The 20757-nt window shown below is 38.3% G+C and overlaps 1 protein-coding gene across 1 annotated transcript in view; it reads right to left on the reverse strand.

Moving 5' to 3' along the window:
* Window positions 1-1623: 1623 nt before the first annotated feature.
* NWD2 (NACHT and WD repeat domain containing 2) overlaps window positions 1624-20757 on the reverse strand; it is a 52952-nt gene continuing 33818 nt past the window's right edge. The window contains exons 4-7 of the mRNA XM_051619797.1: window positions 11527-11730; window positions 9660-9804; window positions 8760-9349; window positions 1624-7242 (exon numbers count right to left, since the gene is read on the reverse strand). Coding sequence (XP_051475757.1) covers window positions 3307-7242; window positions 8760-9349; window positions 9660-9804; window positions 11527-11730 — 4875 coding nt within the window. The 3' untranslated portion in view covers window positions 1624-3306. The remainder of the gene's footprint in view (window positions 7243-8759; window positions 9350-9659; window positions 9805-11526; window positions 11731-20757) is intronic.

Genomic DNA, 20757 nt, shown 5'->3' on the forward strand with positions numbered 1-20757 from the left:
TTTTTCAGGCTACATGTTAGCTCACATTTTGATGTTATCTGGTAATAATGTGAAAAAAGTTGAATGGCCACAGGCCATATGAAATAAAGTCAGGGGCTGTGCATTCCCCAGCTGTGGTGCAAAGGAAATGACTGATAAAAATATTTTTTCTAACTGACCTCTGGCTTACCTTTGTTTGCCAAAGAATTTCTGGCTATTTCCCCTCTGAAGCTTTCTTGCAGCTACAGCCTATTCCTAGAATATTCTGTGTCATAAAATGTGGACCCCATTTGAACCTGTTTATTGGTGCACTTAAGATAAAGAATAAATGAGATCTTTGTTCTAGATATGCAAATAGTGCCTCCTTAAAAGAAAGTTAATTGTTCTATTCCTACATAGGGATAGAACAGCACTTGGGGTTCTAGGATGATTTATTATTAAAGTACTTTGTCCCTGTACCACTGCATAGTTGTATCTTGGGACAGATTTGTGAGTACCTATGGAGTACTCACTGTTGCAGGGGTAAATATTTGGACCCTGAGAAGCCTAACGCTATTCAGAAAACTGTGTCTGCTTCTCAGGCTCAGCATGAGGAGACTGACTCCTGAGGAATAGTTTCAGAAAGCTGGAAAGCTGAATGAGGTAGTTCATCTATTAAGATATAAACTGTGAGGAGGGATGAGATTCAAATGGCATCCTTCAATGAGATTAGGAATCCAGTACTTGGTTGAAGGGCTTAAGTTCACGTTCATCTTTCTCTTTGTTTTACAATCAAGAAAAATAGTAGCGCTGCCCCACTCTTGCTGTCCTTGGTTAGAACCTCAAAACATGACAAGAACACCCATGAACAGCATCACTTTTTTCATGTGTCAGCTCATTGTGTTCACCACCTAGATAAGGCCTAAAATAAATTCCCTTTTTAACCTAAGATGAAGGAAAGACTGCTCTCACTTTCAGGCTGGAAGTTTTGCTGGGGATTGTCTTCTGCCCCCAGAGCCATGCCACTATGCAGAAGACCACAATATTCACTGAGCCAGGAAACAAGAGAAGCAAGTCTGGATACGGCATCAATAATCCAGTCGGCTGGTTTGGGACCATCTGGGTTCTGGTAGCGCCTCCCCAAAAAGGCAGGACATTTCTCTGTTTCTGTGCTTTGCTATCCTCCTTTACTACCCAAAGTTAGCTACTCTCCTGGCAGACAGGAGATGTACTTTTGCTCTTCCAAGATAATGAAGAAACTAACTTTCCAACATTATGCAAGTATTGCACAAGAAGTTAAAGACTGAAATGTGTAAGTCATCCCCAGTGTTTGAAAGGAAGTGGCAGTAGCTTGCCTCTAGGACCTTTAGGATTCTGGGATGTGTGGATCCCACCACTCCTTTCTGCAGTTCCAAAAGTTGGAAGGGGAGTGGGATCTCAGGTGCTCCCCTCTTTTCTGAGCTTTCTACTGGGTAGGTTACACTGGAATTTTTCCTTACAAATATAGCCCTTAAAAATGATTGAAATGCAGGTTAATGGGAGCTGCAAATGCCTTGTGTCCCTATGCCATAGCGAGATTTCCCTAAAATTAAGGGACACAGATAAGTCTGTTTCCTTAGTTTATTAGTACAAACAATGCATACACAAGACTGTATATTATTTGAAGACTGCAGTAGATTTCTAATTTAACAACTCTGTAACAAAATTTAACTAAATTTGACATTTATGAAAATATAAATCTCTTGATTGGGTAGGTTTTCCCAGCAATACAAAGTTTACATAAAAACATTCAATATGATCTATTAGTTGCAAACAAGTTAGGAAAAATCATTCAAGTCACTTAATATACTATATTGGCTTGTACACTGAACATTCACACACTACACTAAATTCTAGCTTAGTATTCATTTCTTGGAAATTTGTGATATGGAGTTCTGATTTTAAAAATAAAATTTGTTTGTTTGTTCAAATAATCTGAAAAAATTTCCACAGGTGTGCCAACTTTAAGATATGTAAGGAGGGAAAAATCTTATTTTTTCAGATTTTGTCCAGTTTCTTTTTTTTTATTGGGCAAAATACAATTTTTTTAAAAAGCATTTGTCATTATTTGATAATTTCTGCCTTGAAACTGGTAAAACTGTACAAAAGTCTCAGAACAGTTCTAAAGCAGAAAGTCAACCTTGTAAGTATGTGGAAGTAAGAAAAACTCATTGCAAATTGGACCAGTAAAGAACCTTTGGACAGTCTTTACATTTAGTGGAGTATTTCAGCACATATACAAGCAGTCTCGAGAGCGTTTGGTCATCTGATCTGTATTCATCAAGGGAAATAACAGAAATGATAGTAAGGCAAATGTTATCAAGTTTAATACATGGCATGTCTGAAAATTTTCTATTAAGATCACTTTGGAGACACAGGAAACACTTCAGACTTTGTTTCAACAAAATGGATAACAACCTTTTAACATAAAAAAATTAATGTGTTTACCTTTTCATCTGGAATGCCCTTTCTCTTTTTAATTTTTCATTACGACCTGTACTAATACACATTGTGGAGATAAGAAAAATCCTCAAACAAAAACCAAAACCCCAAACTCTATATTCTTTTTATGACATAGGTTTTTATAATTTTTACCACAATACAGAAACCTGAAATCCCTGCATGCAATTAAAAAAAAATAAAAAATCTTTCAATCCATTCACTGAGGTGAAAAAAAACTTATCAGCTGACTGGCACCTACTCCTTTCAACCCAAAGATTAATCCCAATTAAAATAACAACAAAAAAGTAGGTATTTTTCAAATGATGATGGAATGTATCAAGTGTTCCAGGTTGGCAGGTGACATCTTGTCATTGCACCATCAAGCAGAAAAACACATTTTTGCAAGTGGGCATAAAGTTGGCTGTTAGCTATAGACCCATCTAGGTGACTTGGTATATAAAATAGTGAGTGGTCTGCCTCTTCTCACTGATAATGTGGAGCTTTAGTTCTAGTTAAAACAGTTTGTCAATCCCAGATAAGATCACCTAACTTCTGAAATAGCAGAACAATTTTGATAATATTGCTAGAAATTTTTAATCAAGGCCCTGGTGAAATCCTGTACTGAACCTTGTATTCTGAAATTAAAAAAAACCCCTGCAGCCCATTTGCTTTATCTTTGCTTTTTTTTTTTTTTTTTTTTTTTTTTTTTTCACATAAATGTAAGAATATTTATTGAGGAAAAAACAGCTGCTCTGCCCTCTGCTGTTTCTGTCTGTCTTCCAAAAACTACACTAGCTCTTATGTGAATTCAGAAGACAAATCTATGCATGTACACTATTATTCAGATAAGCTAGTCCACATGGTTACTCAGTTGTCAGCAGTAAAACTGTGTCCTCTGCAATCTATGGCTGAGCACACTTTCTCATAGCAATAGTTGTGTTTTTTGGTTGGTGTTGCTTCACTCACCTCTGGCTCTGTAACTGTAATGGGGCTATCCCTTGCAAATACTTCTGTTGATTCCCTCCAAATGCAGTCTGCAGTCCCTTTGAAGCTGTAATTGTGACATTTTGGCCTAATCACTTGTGTTGTGTTGTTGAAAATCTGACGGCTGTTTGAAGTAGCAATTTTGATTTTCAGTGCAGCGTCGACTCGATCCACTACAGTGTAAGTGCCTATACTTCCATCATCAAATCCAATAATAATATTTAAATGTCTCTGTGAGAGTGCAAGAAAAGTGGGAGTTTTATAAAGAGAACAGGCACCGATGTTTTTGCCATCTGCTAGCCTCATGACTATTAAACTAGAGACGGCACCATTGTCATCATCTTCTTCACTGCGAAAACAGATATACACAAGATAGCGGCCATCCCGAGAGAGCCTCTGCCGCCATATGACACCTGGAGCATGAACCACACGAAGTTTTCCACTGTATAAATCAAGCACATTGATGTTCTCATCACCACAGGTTATAATTCCTAGCTTTCCATTTGGGGATATTTCAAAGTCTTCCAAATTTTTGAAGAAATTGGTAGGCAATTGTACGCGTCTGCAGATGACTTCCTCTGTTAGGCTCCAGATGTTCACAGTTTCAGTAGACGTTATAAATACTATAATGTCTGGGCAGTCTGGTATCAGCTTAATATCCACAATGCTTGCACCATCATCACAGCAAAACTTCTTCGTTATACTGCCTGTCCAGAGACTCACTGCCAACACTTTATTCTTTGTCATTCCGACTACGAATGTATTTGCAATTGTTATAAATGCATTCTGTAAGGCAACTAAAATATTGCAGACTCGATGTCCTGTAGCCAGTCGCCAAACTCTGGATGCATTTTGCTCACAGAGAGAGACTACAAACTGATCATTGTGAGTAATCATAAGCTCTGAGATTTTTTGTCCATTAATGCGAAAGATATTTTCGCCACTAACAGTGTGCCATACGTACTGGCTGCATTTATCATCGGATGTAACCATTATCTCTCCAGAAGAGGTCAGTACACAGTTTTCAACAATTCCTTCGTGCTTGAACACAGCTTCAATAAACCCAGTGCTGAAGTTCCACTTATGGACAGAATCTGATCCATCCAATGTGTATATTAATTCACCTCTAGCTGGCAACACCAGTCTTTGGATAGGCTTGCCAGATTTGTCAATGTTAGACATAGCAGTTATGATGTCTATATCCCAAATAGAAAGGACACCACTGGCGGATAAGGATAGCAGCATGTTGTGATGATTTGATTTAATTAGCCTGACTATAGTTCCTGAGATTTCCTGTAAGCTTGCCATACACTGTCCTGTATCTCTTCTCCAAACAAAAATGGCTGAGGTATTTTCCATTGAAGCAATTATACAGTTGCCATTTTTGGACAACACGGCAGATATAAAGCGCTCATTGTGTTTAGCTCTGAACTTTTCAGCCACCTTCCACACACGAGTGTCAAGAAGTTCAATGCTGAGAGCCTTACAAATTAAAATTGCACTTTGGTCTTCAGAAAGCTCTATGCTGACAAATTCACTGTCTTCTCTTCTGCAATCAAAGTCATCTGTAAGCTGGGGATTTGCAATTTCCTCCGTATTCCAAACAGAGAGGCTACCCTCATTGTCCACCATCACCATTTCTTGGGCTGTGTCCAGAATGAGAAGGAATTTCACAAATCCACTGGAAAATTCAGAGGTCACAGTGGCCAGCTTCTCTCCACTGCCCAAGTGAAAAATGGTCGTGGTGTTCAAATACTGTCCACAGAATGCATAAGCTCCGTCTGGAGAACACTGCACACAGGTCACTTCGTACCAGCAGTGGAAGTGATAGAGAGGCCAACCGTAAAGCAGATCTATCACAGTAACATCTTTGCTGGCCTCCAGCCAAGCAAGTGCATGGTTGACTGATAATGTAAATCCATTTATAAAACTGGAGGCCCCCCCAATTCCACAATGTTTTGACCCCTTAATTTCCACCTCAGACAGAAGACAGGAATTTATGTTATCATATATCAAAAGAGTGTTTTTTGTTGTAGCCACTACAAGATACTTTTCATCACTAGTAAGCTTCATCCCTAAAATAACAGATGGAGCTGTTGTAATCTGCCTTAGTAGCTGGCGGGTCTCTACATCCCAAGTGCTGATAGAGCCATTTTCTAAAGCAGCAATAATTGTGCTGGGATTAAAGGTGGGCAAAATCTCAATGACGTGCATGCAGCTGGATGACAGCGGCAGGCGCTCAGGGCTGTAAGTCACATCCATGGAGGAATGCAAAGGGACAATAGAGCAGTACTTGGGTCCATCCTTGTCACATTCTAAGAGGAGATGTCTAAGTTTGGGCAATGAACTCACTACTGGGAGAAGCCTCTGCTGCAGTTCAGCAGAGAGTGAACCTGGGTATCTTACTACTTTGAACTTTATACTGTGGAGGGTACTGGCCAGAAATTTCAGCTCCTTTTCTTGCGAGTAGGTGTAAGCCAGCTCTATGTCAGAAAGTGCTTTATCAAACTGCCCTATTCTAATCATGGTGTACAGCCAGCTGAAGTTCATAATGACTCCATACAGAAGATCATCTGTTCTTCCACATTTTGTCAAATGATGAATAAGCTCTGTCATTTTTCTGTGATTGATAAAAAATATATCAGGCTCTAAAGGATTACACTGAAAGACCCATGGCTGATCAGGTGCCTGCCTGTCAAAAGCAGTCTGATCCATGCAGTGCTTTTCATCCTCATTCAGGCCTCTGCTGTCAAGGTCAGGACAACCATTCAGGTATTGGTCATTGCTGTAAAAAGGTTTTCTTCGTCCACCTGACCAAACACCAAGGAAATACTCTGCCATGACTGTGTGCATTTCATGTAAATCATCTTCATTGTGCAAGTACAATTTCTGGGCAATTAGCTGCAAGTGCCTATTTGCCCAAAGAAGCAGCGTTACATTTTTCACATGTCGCTCTATCAGGTACCCCTGTAAGCCCTCCTTAAGCCTTGCAATGTATATATATGGAATTCTCAGTGGGTTACTTTCTCTGACACTCTCACTCAGTTCATACATTACGCTGTTGTCAAGGGCTAAAATATCTTCAAGTTCCATTTCACTCAGGCCAGATTTGGACATGGTGATGTAGCCAAGTGCTCTTGACAGTAGTCTAGATCCACATTTGCTTTCCAGTGACCAAAACAACTGCTCTATGCTTTCATGGACAGTGACACAGAGGGAGGACTCATCCACATCTTTGTGAGATCTCCAGTTCCTGACCTCTCTGAAGGTTAAGTTCACAAACATGGGCAGTGTGCACTTGGAGAATGCTTCATTGACATAGATTTGTTGCCCTGATGTTACTTTTCTTTTAACTCGCAGCAGCTGATGTTTCAGTACCTGGCTACACATTTTTCTGTCCCTTGCAGTCAATTCAATGTAGTTATCTTCTTCATGAATAAGGCACCTCAGTTTTTGCAGAATCCCATGCTTGTTTGGCAGTGTTGACAAAATTATGCGTACTGAACGGGGAAGGTGGATGGGAAGCCACCAAAGCTTCCTACCATCATCACTATCTGTTAGCTGTTCTAGGGCATCGAATATTATCACCAGTGGCCTGTGGAATGAAGACTCATTCAAGAGATTGATGAACAAGTCCCGGAGGTCATGAATCTTTTTTGGGTAACTTTGTATGAGGCAATGGTAGTTGAGTGCTAATTGTTCACAAATGCTTTGAAGTATATTCTTCAGATCTGTACTTGTTTCTGTGGATCCCAAAAATCTTATAACTACTACAGGGTCAGAATCTGGTCCCATCTCTTCTTGCAACCACGAATAGGACTAGAATATAGAGCATAATTTAGTTAATATCTAAATAAAGAACAGTATCAGAGTTTATAAATAGTGATTGCCTATATAAAATGAAGTGTTTTAAAATGTTACTTGTTGAATGGAAATGCTTTCATGGGCAGAGTTCTTTATTTAGCACAGGGATTATCCCAAAACACTAGGACCCAGATCCACAAAAAAGGCTTATGTCTAAGGGGACATGAGTAGAATGAGTAGAATGTAGCCCATAAATCCCAGGGTACTCTTTGCAAAACGTGTCTCACCTCTGAAAGTCAGTAGGTAGATTCTCTTATTAATGAGCTCCCGAGATACTAAGCAATGTTATCCTTGGCCAGGCAGACCAGCTTGCCACCTGAAGTTGTTTAACAGTGATTCCCAGCTGAGTAGAAATGTAAGCCTCGATGGCTTTGGAGGATAGGGATCAGAGTGCAGATTGCCCTTTGCTAGCAGGTTACCTATTATTTTTGCCTAGGATTTTTGCTCTTAAACACTGCTGCAAGGGGTGTTTTTTTGGTTAGCATACTTCATGTAAATGAGGAATGTGGCTTTAAATCCTCTCAGTCCATGCAGACTAATGCACTCTGTTCTCTTACTTGCTAAGTCTTTCCATCTCACTTTAAGTTATTACAGAATATTTTAAAAGAAAAGCATAACCAGAGTCTCTAGATTAACTTATGTACTCAGATCTGAAATGAGATCTTGAGTTGCAAATCCCAATTTCATATATGCAACTAATGTGTATCTACAGGAAGTCACATTTGGGAAAGGTATGGGATTTTTAACATTACTGTTCCCTTCATTTCCTTCTGGCTGATACAGCTGTTTCCCAGTGCACTATGCTAAATTCTCTAAACAGCCAGCAGGGAACTCAAAGTTGTGACTTCTACTGAAGAATTAGGCTTAGAAATAGCAGCTTGGTCTTTTTCTGCATCTGGTCCTGCTGTGCATGAAGTGTTTCTCTCATCTCTATCTAGAACTCAGCTCAATTACTTACACAGCATGTATCAGATAAATGAGTATAGATATTGTTGCAGGTTATTATAGATAGGTTTGTAACAAGTGCATCAGACTAATTCTAGAATAACTTCTGAGGAGAACATAAGAAGGCGTGACTTGGAAAGACCTGTTTATATGAGAATAAGACTAAAGCCAGCATATGATGTTTAGATGTTTCCACATTCACAGGACCTCAGGGGAACAAAAGAGAATGAGATCCATCTAAAATGAATATTTTTAATTAAAAAATATATTGATTCCTATTAGGTTTTTAAGAGCTCTGCTAAAGTATTCTTGTTTTGGCTAAGCACATGATACAGACATTATTACTGAAAGATAAGTCTTTTTCTGAATATATGGACAATAATGTGTAGGCTATACTTTTTATTATTTTTGTTCTATATATTGAGGGCCCATACTGGGTCTGTTGACAAAAGGAAGAATGAAAACTAAGTTGGCCGTTGCTCACTAATACGCCTAACATCACCATAGTATGTAAAGTATTTATTTACCTTCTTCGCCACTTCAGCTAATAAAAGAGTCTTCCCTGTGCACGGTCCTCCGTATATGATAAGAGGGTTAATGTGTCCTGTTTTGCTAGGTAGAATGTACTTGTGAACTATGTTTAATGCCTCACATCTGTATTCATAAAAAGTGGAGTATGTTTTACATAGCGATGAATGTTGAAGAACTTCATCGTACAGCAAGTCTGTCTCAGTGTCAAAATTCTGCTGCACTGTGGCTTGGATGATATCAATCATGTCTTCATAGAACTGTTTACCAAGTCCTTCAATGTAATGGTTCTCCACTTCTTGGGAGTAGCCCAGTTTCATGTCACAGTGAGTGACGGATGTGTACACTCTCAGATTGGATGATGCGACGATGGTAGGAATGAATTCATCCCTGAGCTTGATCAGTTTCTCATGGGCTTCAGGATCTCGTAGATACTTCCCGGCTGTGTGTACCACATCCATGTATTTTCCCATCTCTGGAATTTTAACAAAACGCTCAATGTTGGCAATTTTGCGAATGTAGCAAACACACTTCTTTAGGAAAGCTGGTGTTTGTTTACCCAAGGCAAAATCAAGTTCATCTTCAATAGCTAGAGGATGAAAAGAGAACACAGAGTCTCTGTTATCTTTTCTTTATAAACAGTTCAAGAACATCCCCCACCCACAGCATGCAGACTCTTGAATGAATGTATCTGTTTTCTGTAAAAAACAGGAAAAGCACAGAAAAATCCCTGGGTGCTTTTGTGTGAGTTTTGGTCTCAAGCAAGCACAACGAATATTTTTTTTTTTCTCTCTCCAATGATATGAGAAATGCCAACAGAAATGCATTTTCATGTTTGTGGAAAGGGTGAAAGAAAAGATAATAAATGAATATATAGAAATATTTAGTCTGAACTTTACCAGAGGAAAGATATCTCTTTGCTTGGCTGTGTTTCATTTTTCCTTTCTCATACAGCAATTTCACAGCAGTCTTAAAAATCTTCTTAATCTCTTCTGATATATCTTGCCACTTACTCTCATTCATAGAGTTTGAAGAAGATTCCATCTTTGAAAAATACCCATAGTTAAACAGTAGTTGTAATACACACATTTACAAGTTCAAAAAGTAAAAGTCTAATATTCAAGGTCAAAAATACCATGGTAATGGAGAAACACATACACTAAAAATAAACAAACAAATAAATAAATAAATAAGAGTTCAACATTTTATATTGCAGATAATCTATTTTTGAATTATAAAATTTCGCTACTTTGACTGTTTTTTGAGTTCCTACTTTAGTACAAATTGTACATTAGTACAAAATGATGCCTGAAATAATGGAAATAAGGTAGCATTAACACAGCTAAAATTATGGCTCCTTTAATGAGAAGTAATACTAGCAGTAATAATAATAATAATCATCATCTTTGATCTCAAAATAGAAAATGAGGTTCCTTGTACCAATAATTAAGCACCTCATATTAGCTACTATATTTGAAAAAGAGGATTATATCTGACATCATTTTGATTTATTCATTGCTGTAGTAACAGTAATCTTACCATCATCAGAGAGGAACTCTAATATAAACTCTCTAATCCTTTCAGATGGTATCTCACAGACGCCATGATGGAGGTTTCTCTAAGGCACTCTTGTGCCATCACTGCTGCATTACTTACTGCAGGTGAAGTGTTTAAAGGGTTTCCAGTTTTTCTGGATGGTGTCATAGGGAAAAAAAACAGCCTCCAGGACAAGCTCCCTAGCAACTGTTCCTTGACATGTTCAGAGTTGCGTCTCTTTTATTACTTTCTGTAAGTTTATGAGATGTAATTCTATGTTAGCTTTAAGTTACAAACAGCTTTTTACTTCCTCCTATGGATTAGTAGTTTGAGGAAAGGAACAAAGTTTTCATATAAAAAAGCCAAGCTTTATTCAAAGGGATACTGTAAGCACTCACAAAGCAATGCAAAATTAAAAAACTTGCTTTCTTCCTTGTGATCAATATACAAAAAATACATCAGAATTATCCACATTATACTTTTTCCTTGTCTATGTTTTTAATGTTTCAATGTTTTTTTAATGCAACAGAGAAACCATTCTGTGACACAGTGAGTGAATGCAGTATAATAATTTAATTTAATTTTCTTGTATAGTAAGACCATGGACTCAAAATGTTGCGAATACTTTGTTAAGGACGTGATTTTTTTTGTACACTGAAATCTGAGCCTTGGGTAATATACAAATGCCTGCTTTAAAAATTATAACTGTCAGTGTTTAATAATCTTCTTTTGAAATAGTTATTAAGTTAGAAGTAGGGTATCTGACTTGGGACAGCCCTAAGCACTTGTTTGACTCTTAAAGAGCATTCTTGTATGCTGATAGCAGGCAAAATGTGTATTTCCTCTGCAAATCCTGTTCATTGAAATCTAGCAAAGGCATAATAGCAGGGCAGGAGAGCCTGAGCTATCCCTAGTCCAGCATCAGGGAAGGCAAGAGCAATGTGTACAACTGTCCCACTAACCACAACCAGTCATGAATGACTACAATCCACTTGCTTCAGGTGTTACCAAAGAGCGTCATCAACGCAGGAGTCATGACCCGATGTGTTCCTTGGTGTTTTGCAACTGCTTCCTCCACCATGTATGGGAAAGGAGCATCACAGCACCAGGTGCTCAAGTGCCAACAAGAATTTAGCAGCTAATTCAGAGGCAGCAGCAAGTGCCTAGCCCTGGGGACCACCCACCACTGTACCTGATAGGGAATTTTGTAAGGATGTGACTATGACTTACTGTATTCTGGTAGTTCTTCAGCATTTCAGATTTTGGTCTGAGGTAATATGCTGGTGGCACTGCATTCTCATCCCTGCAGTACCACTCTTCTAAAATCCTTGTCTCTAGCTTGGCCTCTACAGCAGCATCCAGGATCATTTCAAATTCTGCTGACTCAACTTCCCCCGGTATTCGGATGTTCCCGTACTTCTCTCCCAATAGGCCCTGTATATTTGCAAGGAATTAGGGATTAAATTATTCTTTTTAGTTATGCAAAAAAACTCCTCAGGATCTGAATTTCGTAAAAAATAGTGTGGTAATAGTTTAATGACTTTGAAATTACTAGGAAGGGAAGCAGATACAGTGTAAGATGAATTACTGTTGAGGCTACTGTACTGAGCTGCATCCTACGATGGGGACTTGGTAAAATTGCAAGTAGATTAATTGTCTTTCTTAATATTAACTGCTAATAAAAATACACAGGCATTCAAAAGAAGAAATTAAAAAAATACCCAACATATTTTCTTATTATAGTACTGACTTGTGTATTTTTGATTCCCATTAGTCACAGGTTGGCATTCATCTGATATGCAAAAGCTAACATAGAAATCTTTTTCTCTGGACTCAGGATAAGAATGCATCTCTGGATTCTTTACTTCTTGGCTTTATTCTTAGTTTCCACAGTAATGGAACAAAAGACTTCATGTTCTATTTGATTAAATTTCATATTATGTTAAGCACAGCTCGTATTGGTATTATTATAATGTGGCTTATACTAGTAATACCACAGATCAATGTTGCAGAACCACAAACAGCAGCTTGTGTCTCATAGCACCTTGTTGCAAAAATGTTCAATGTCTTGCCCTGGTAGTTGTCCACTGAATGAACAAGGGAAAACAGTTTTGATCAAATACCAAATAGAAATGTTGGTACTTAAATGCACCTATTTGGTATGCACACAAAGGATTGTGGAAGTCAATTCTTAAACTGTGGCACAGGAGATTTTTCACCTTCAAAACTGAGGATTAAAATATTGGTTATGAAGCTCTGAACAAATTTTTTTAAAAGTTTGCTGTCCATAACTATTTTATTTTAAAAGTATTGGGAAAAGCTTTATAGAAGATAGAGTTACAGGACATTCCTGCATTATTTCAACAAAATTTTTCAAATTTATGATCATCAGCTTAATGCTGCATTCAAATCTTAGTCCATAGAAATGAGTGAGGACTCTTACTTCCTTTAAAGTAGGGGTTTTTATTTCTTTCCTCATTTAAATGTATTCATTAAAGATTCTGAGTTAATGAGAAGATGTTCTTAATGTGGAGAGAAAGCAACAGTGTCAGCATCTTGATTTGAATCAGAAAGATATCTTAGTAAAGTAATGCTAATGCAAATACAGTAGTACCTTAAAAATGTAAATGACTTTGTTTGTAAATAATAAAAATCTAAATATTCATTATTTTAAAAGCACTCACCATAATGAGAAGCTGTTTGAACCTTTTCTAGCTGTAACTAAACTCTGAAAATCAAGAAGCCTGCTTCACTTGATTATAAAAGCATGAGGTGGCAGACCTCTTTTCTGAATCCAGTTGTGTTGGCAGAGGGTACTCAAGCAGCTCACCACGCTGGATGCTGAAGCCTCAGAGCAGAAACATCAGGGCAGCGCACATGAATGCTTCCAAACCTCTTTCAGGCAAAACCACCTCAGTTTTGACCTCAGCTCAGAGCATACTTCCCATTGTGTAAACTAACCTAGCTGATTTTTGCCTGGAGCAGATTATGAAGAGTTCACAGGAACTACAGTGCTGGCTCTGATGAAGAGCAGTTGGCATCCTACAGCAGAGGAGTAGTGACAAAGAGCTGGTGGACAGAAGCAAGCTGATGTCTGTCCACTGCTTAGGAGAAATGAAAGAATTGTGATAGTTCATATAGTCCAGGCTTCAGTTTCTGACAAGTTCTAGCACCCAAGTCCTTCAAGAAACTGCTTCAAGAGAGAGGCATTAGGGGAAGATGGGTTTGCCTGGCTGCCCATTCACATCTCCCAGTAGCTTCATTTAGGGTACACATCAAGGAGACAGAATAAAGGAACAAATACGTTCAGTAACTAGAATTAATAGTAATTTAAATGAAATTACTCAGTATTTTTTTTACATTATTTTTAGTATGTGATCATTTTAAATAGTAGCTCCCCTCTTAGAGCTGTGTTGCTTCAAATAATTAGACAGCTAAGCAAAATGTCTACATTTTTACTGTTCTGATCTATTTATAGAGTCCTATAATTTTAGAACTCTGGTGCTATAGAAGTTAAACAAAATATTTTTTTCCTTCTTTAATCAAGTGAGGTTAATAACTCCTAGTATGCTGAACTGCAAGCACTTGCACATTCAGATTGATGTAGAAATCTCACAAATTTCTCTCAGAAGAGCACTGCGATGCAAATTTTGCAATCACCTTGTATAGGAATTACTTAAAAGTCATTAGGCTACACTTTTTTTGAATTTAAGTCCAGTGGATTCAACAGACAGTTGCCCAAGTGAAAATCCATAGCTGGGCCCTTTATTAACTATACTAAAATGTCAATATCAAAATGTCTGGTTTTAATGTGCTGCACTTAATCAACTAAATTTGTTTTGGAATTATTCTGTGTACTTTTCTGCTTCTCTGGTACAGTTTGTGCTGTTCTCTCTCCACTGTACTATAGGTAGATAACAAAAAGCAGTACTTCAAAATGAAAAGATGGACTTTTTTTCTTCTCTCTTACCTGTCATTGCAACAACATTATGCAAATAATCCTATATTAGGGATCATCCTCCTAGCATAACACAAAAAAAAGGAACTCTGATGTGATCAGAATACTAGAATCACTTTGTATGACTGTATCATCATAACTGAGCTTTTAAATAAAATGGAGGTCTATGCAAGTACTATTTGAAAGCCTTTACAGTTTTTCAAATCAGATGTTAAATGGTAGAGGACATACATTTATTATGGTGTACTGTGGTGCTATAGATGATATTGCTAATATTTTGCTTGAAGGCTAGCAAAATATTTGGGATGATGGCAGTGAGCATCCATAAAGCCAAATAACAAAATAAGCCTTGTATAATTTTGCTTAGAGGTATTTCTCCTCTTCTTGTTTGGTTGTGATTTATGGAAAAGTTTTAAAGTTAAACTTAAAAGATGAGACATGCATAGTGCTAGAAAGAAAAGGAATGAGGAACTGTGGAGGAAAGTGAAGTCTGAGTGAATGTACATTGCACTGCAAGGTGAAAACTGATTCTAGCTTGTTATCATTGACATACAGTGTTTAGGAGAGCCTGAAAATAATAGCTGTACCAAGAAGGGGACACATCAGTTGAACATCATGTAAGGATCTAAATATGCTAAAATACATAGTTTTAGAACTTAAAAAGTGGACCGTGGCAAAAAGGAAGCTATAGAAGCCAGCACCTCACTGCCACATTTTTTTTTCCTTGAAAACTGCTCAGGGAAAAGCAGGTAGCACGGTGCTGAGCAGTCTTCTGTAACTGTGCCCGCTGCACACCAGCAAATTATTGTAGGGATTGTGGTAGAAGTCCTTCATACAAGCTGCATGGAGTTGGCCAGGCTCAGAGCACACCTCTGAAACTTGGCTGTGTTTAATGCAGGAATACTGTTTCACGTGGCCGGTATGAGGAAGGACTCCATGTTCTGGTCAAAATGAAGGCATTTCTGCAATGAGAGCAAAGTTAAGGAACAGCTGAACAGAGATTCTGAGGACATCTGTGGCACCTCTTCGGTTAATATGTGCATTGAGAAAGGCAGTTCAATTACTCAGTGCCTTTGATATGCTAATATAGTAGAACTGACAAGTAAACAAAGTGAAACGGAAATAGGAACAGGACAGGGAATCAAAAGAACAGCACTGGAATGAAGAAGGGAATTGATGTCAGAAGCAGAACCAGCAAAACATAAATACTGTGCTGAGCAGGCCTGTCATTTAGAGTGGGGAAATCCCAGGTATTGCACTGCAGCTGTGTTCCTCTTTGTGCTCCAACAGAAGTTAGCTGAGGTTTTGGAATTAGTACCTGACCCTAACCGCTTCAATAATATTCTGGTAAAAAAAAAATAAATTATGCAGTAGAAAATTCTTCATTGAGTCATTCCTGTATTTTCTGGTAACTCCAGACTAATCTCAATTTACAGCCCAGTTTCACTGGGCATTTAACTGAGGTGTTTAAATACAACTTCAAAAGCTTTTCCCTAGTGGTAGGGAGATACGGAACAATGATGAGTAATTTCCCAGGACATAGTGGGTAGGAGCTAAGAGTCCATCATGCAGATTGAATGTGCTTCCTCAGAAGAATTCATGACCTACTTCACTGACACACTTTGCTTCATCAGAACTCTCCTTTCTCCTGGCTGTGAAAATATCAACGGTCTTCTTCCTCCACACTCTTTCTCCTGTCTTCTACAAGATCATGAAGCACCGGTTTAGTTCATTTTGTTGCCTTTTCCTTCACTGTTTGTCATTGCTGGGTCTTTAATCTTCACAAGCATGGGTGCAGGTGAGAAAATCAGTTAAAAAAAAAAAAAAAGGGAAAGAGAAGATTTTGCCTACCTCTAGCTATAGATTTGAGCTGCTCAACTCACTCTGATTCTCCTCCAAACAAATACGTAATTCTCACTTTGGTTGAGTTTTTTTGTTTGTTTTGGTTTGTTAGTTAGTTTTTTTAATTGGGTGGGAGATTTCCTGACAGGCATGTACATTTTTCTTCTTACATAAATCCCAGGACCTTGAAGGTAACATCTACAGCAGTTCTGAGTCCTGTTAACTCTCTGACAAGTCCTGTAACACTTTCTAACAGTGGAGCTGGGTAGAAAAACAAACTACAGAGGTTAGGTTTAATAAAAGACTTCAGTATCCAGCCCAGACTGGAGTACATAATCTTGTCTGTGGAAATCACTACCCTTCCTATGGGAAGCTGGAAGCATACCTTTTCTGGAAACAGAAAGGAGATCAATCTTGTCATTCAGAGGAGGGGATGGTGGTGAAACCTCCCTTGCTTTGTAAAATAATCACAACACTCACCCAAGTAGGGAGAAACTGTGAAAGGGTTTGAAATCCAGTCTTGAATGTCACAGGTGGAGGCTGGCTGATGGAGAAAAGCTTCTCCTACTCCTGCTGTTTGATGTGCCTTACTGAGCATCCTATCAGTGTGGGGCACTGGCTTCTGGACACAAACTCTAGGAGTTAGAACCTAGGACTCTCTTGCATCCTTACTGCCCTCTTTGGTATGCTTCATATGTAAGAAAGGATGCTGCACCCTCAAAAATAAAAAGGGGCTGTATCTTTGTTTTCTGGGACATATGATCTTTCTAGTATTTATCAGAAGTGTTGCTTAGTTTCTAAATTTCCATTTGGGGATGGTATTTAAGTGATAAACGATGAGTCAAGGAAATTAGATCAAGGTAACGTTGGCAAAAAGAGACGAATTAGGCACCTGAGGAATTGACAGAGAGGCATGTATTCTGTAGTCAAAGTTGCAGCAAACGAGGAGAGGGTTTTTAGGATGGCAGAACTATCCAAATCCTACTGTAAGCACATACCCACAGTCTTTTTTGGAAACAGACCAAAATATATTTATGCTTTTCTGTACCATAAATAAGCTGTTTTTCTCAGTAACATATAGCCATTACGAAGGCATTAGAAAGTGTTAATTAATGAGCATTATCAGAGGAAAAGATTACTGATGGTATAACTGAGATTTTAACACCCCTCCTGACTTCAGGAAAACTGAAACATGACATGAGATTTTACTGCAGACTTCTTTTTGCTGTTTTTTACCTCTTCTTGTTAGAGCTAAGCAGGTTTGTATTTATTTAGTCTACAAATGAAAACCTAATTTTGTAAGTAAATGTCAAGAAAATTATTTCACAGTTTGCATGGAATAATACAGTCCTCATGAGCCTGATATGACCCATGATTTTATAGTGTAGCACCTAAAATGCAATTAAGAAACATGTTTTGCAGGGATATAAAATAAATGAAGGCCCAAAGGCAAATTTTTAGTATAAGGGACATTAGCTCTAACAGATTATAATGCCACCTCTCTACAGCACCCAGAACTTAGTGTTTATCACAGTATGCAAAACAAGTAACATAATGTCACATCAAATCTGCTTTGCAAGTACACGTGGAATAGCCTGTAATACTTATTTTGACTATTTCCTAGATTTTGATGACTTTTACTTGATTTCTGTATCCTTATGTGTCAATTGTAATGAAACATTACTCTCTGTGAAAAGTACTAATAATCTAAACTGTAGTAACAGTTAAGGAGAGAAAGAAAAATGTGGAAGGGATCTTCAAAAAAGCTGAAAGAGCCTAGAGCACGCACTGTGATAACAGAGATTAAAGCTTTCCTTGGCTTCATAAATCACAACATTTACACACTTGACAAAGATCATGGCTGATGAAGAATAGCATTACTTTAAGTATTTACAGTATCAACAATCATCATAGAATGGTTTGAGTTGGAAGGGACCTGAAAGATCATCTAGTTCCAACCACCTGGCACGGGCAGGGACACCTTCCACTAGACCAGGTTGCTCCAAGCCCCATCCAACCTGGCCTTGAACACTTCCAGGGATGGGGCTTCCACAGCTTCCCTGAGACACCTGGTACAGTATCTCATCACCCCATACTAAATAATTTCCTCCTAATGTCTAACCTAAATCTCCCCTCTTCCACTTTTTATCCATTAGCCCTTGTCCTCTCATTACAAGCCCTTATAAAAAAGCCCCTCCCCAGCTTTCCTGTAGGCCCTCTTCAGGTACTAGAAGGTTGCTATGAGGTCTCCCCAGAACCTTCTCTTCTCCAGGTTGAACAACACAAATTCTCTCAGCCTATCTTCATAGGAGAGCTGAAAGAAAGAGCCTAGAGCACACACTGTGATTATAGAGATTAAAGCTTTCCTTGGCTTCATAAATCACAACATTGGATCATCTTTGTGGCTCTCCTCTAGACTTTCTCCAGGAGCTCCATTTCCTTTTTATGTTGGGGCTCCAGAACTGGAAAAGTACTCCAGGTGGGGTCTCACGAGAACCGAGTAAAGGGGGAGAATCACCTCCCTTGACCTGCTGGCTACACTTCTTTTGATGCAGCCCAGGACACATTTGGCTTTCTGGGCTGCAAGTTGACATTGCCAGCTCCTGTTGAGCTTCTCAACCACCATCACCCCTAAGTTCTTCTCCTCTGGGCTATTTTCGATCTGTTCTCCACCCAACCTGTATTTGTGCTTGGGATCGCCCCAACCCAGGTGCAGGACCTTGCACTTGGCCTTGTTGAACTTCATGCAGGGTGCACAAACCCACCTCTCGAGCCTGTCAAGGTCCCTCTGGATGGCATCCCTTCCCTCCAGCATGTTGACCTCACCACAAAGCTTGGTATCAGCAAACTTGCTGAGGGTGCACTCAATACCACTGTCCATGTAGCCAACAAGGATGTTAAAGAGCACTGGGAACACAGGTCCCCATCTGGACACAGAGCCATTGATCACTGCTCTTTTGAGTGTGACCATCTAGCCAGTTCCTTACCCCATGAGCAGTCCAACAAACTTTACAGTCAATTCACATAATCAAATATTAACATGAGAATGCTAACCCAAAAACTTAATGTATATTAAACAGAAATCCATCTTGTCATAAGTCACCTTCAGAACTGTCACATTTCAAAAACTATTTTTTTTTCAGTATTACCCAATATTAGTTTTCCATTTATAATACAGATTAGGAGAATCACCTTTAAAAATCCTCTTAACTTTCACTTACCACACTTCTTAAAAAACGGAATAGGTTAATATGAAACTTTACCTAAAGTAGTTTTCTATCTTTTCTATCAATAACTATCTTTTCTAACAATAACTTTTTAAACTAAAAGCTAATAAGACCTAAAAATTACTGGTAAGTGTACAAGCACTAAATACTGCCTGCAGGTAATAAGTCATTAGTGACATGTTTAGAAGTTCTGTAGCAAATCCCCGTGGCAAACAAATGCAATATAGAACAGAACATCAGGTCATTACACTTCACTCAACAGAAACACTATCTTGCCTACTTTGTGGCACGACCACGAGGCACAGTGTATGCTCTGCCAATGCACGTGGCCAGGCAATGGGTGTTTTTCCAGCCATGAGCTTTTCCAGCTACTATTTTAAATTATTTTTAAACAGTTTTAAGCATTAGAAGTAATTTCTATGCCATGCAAAATAATTAATAGGAAAAGAAAATGTAGCTTACTCATATTATAATTGCAGTCTCCATAGCATTCTAAGCAAGTATTCTCCAATTCATTTATTTGGAGGTTATGATAGAAAGAAGCATATGATAATTAGCTGCTACTTGGCGTGCTAACACAATAGTAACTCCAAAAAAAGCACCCTGCACTGAAAGCATGTATTTTAAGAGAAAAGAGGCATCCTTCTGGATGCATAACACTATCACTATGAAGAACACTGACACTGTCTCTTATTTTACTTCATAAATGAGTATCGTTCATTGAAAAGGATCCTATGAAATTACACACTCTGAGCATCTTACAAAAAAAACAGACTCTGCTACTGCTAGCTGGATTTAACAATAATCAGACTGAAAAGTGAACTAGTTACTTTGTGAGCAGGTGTTTGTTTCTGGCTCTGTTGGAGAGCTGCAGGATCCCTGAAGTGAATCTGTATTTCAGAAAAGGAAAGGTATATACCCTAGGTGCAAACAATAGCATTAAAACTCTTTGACCTTATCAAAATGCTAAATACTGTAAAGTATGATCTTTCTTTACACAGAAATAGAATTTCAGGGTTTAGAATCCACACACCCCCCCCCCCCCCCCCCCCCCATTATGCAGCATAGCCAATGTTGGCCTTCTGATCTACAGTTTCATTTGTAGAACAGACCATAACATCTAGCTGATTAAAATACTACCTCAGGAGATGGTCTGGTAAAGCTCTTGAGGGTCAAGAGAAAATAAATCTCATAAATCTCATGCAGCCTATTTCTTCCTCTACACATTATACATAGAATGATGGAAATGTGAGTTCATGCTAATCCTGTTCTCACTAATATGGTAATTTATATTAAATATAATATTAACCTTTCTGGAAGGCAGAACCAAAAATCTATTCATGTCAAGAAAAAGAAATACACTGACTTAGCAGAAAGTATGTATAGTCCTCTCACAGTATGCTGAAAATGCAAGCTATTTTAAGACGACATCCA

Source organism: Apus apus, chromosome 4 (genome assembly GCF_020740795.1).
Source record: "Apus apus isolate bApuApu2 chromosome 4, bApuApu2.pri.cur, whole genome shotgun sequence".
Classification (NCBI taxonomy): Eukaryota; Metazoa; Chordata; class Aves; order Apodiformes; family Apodidae; genus Apus; species Apus apus.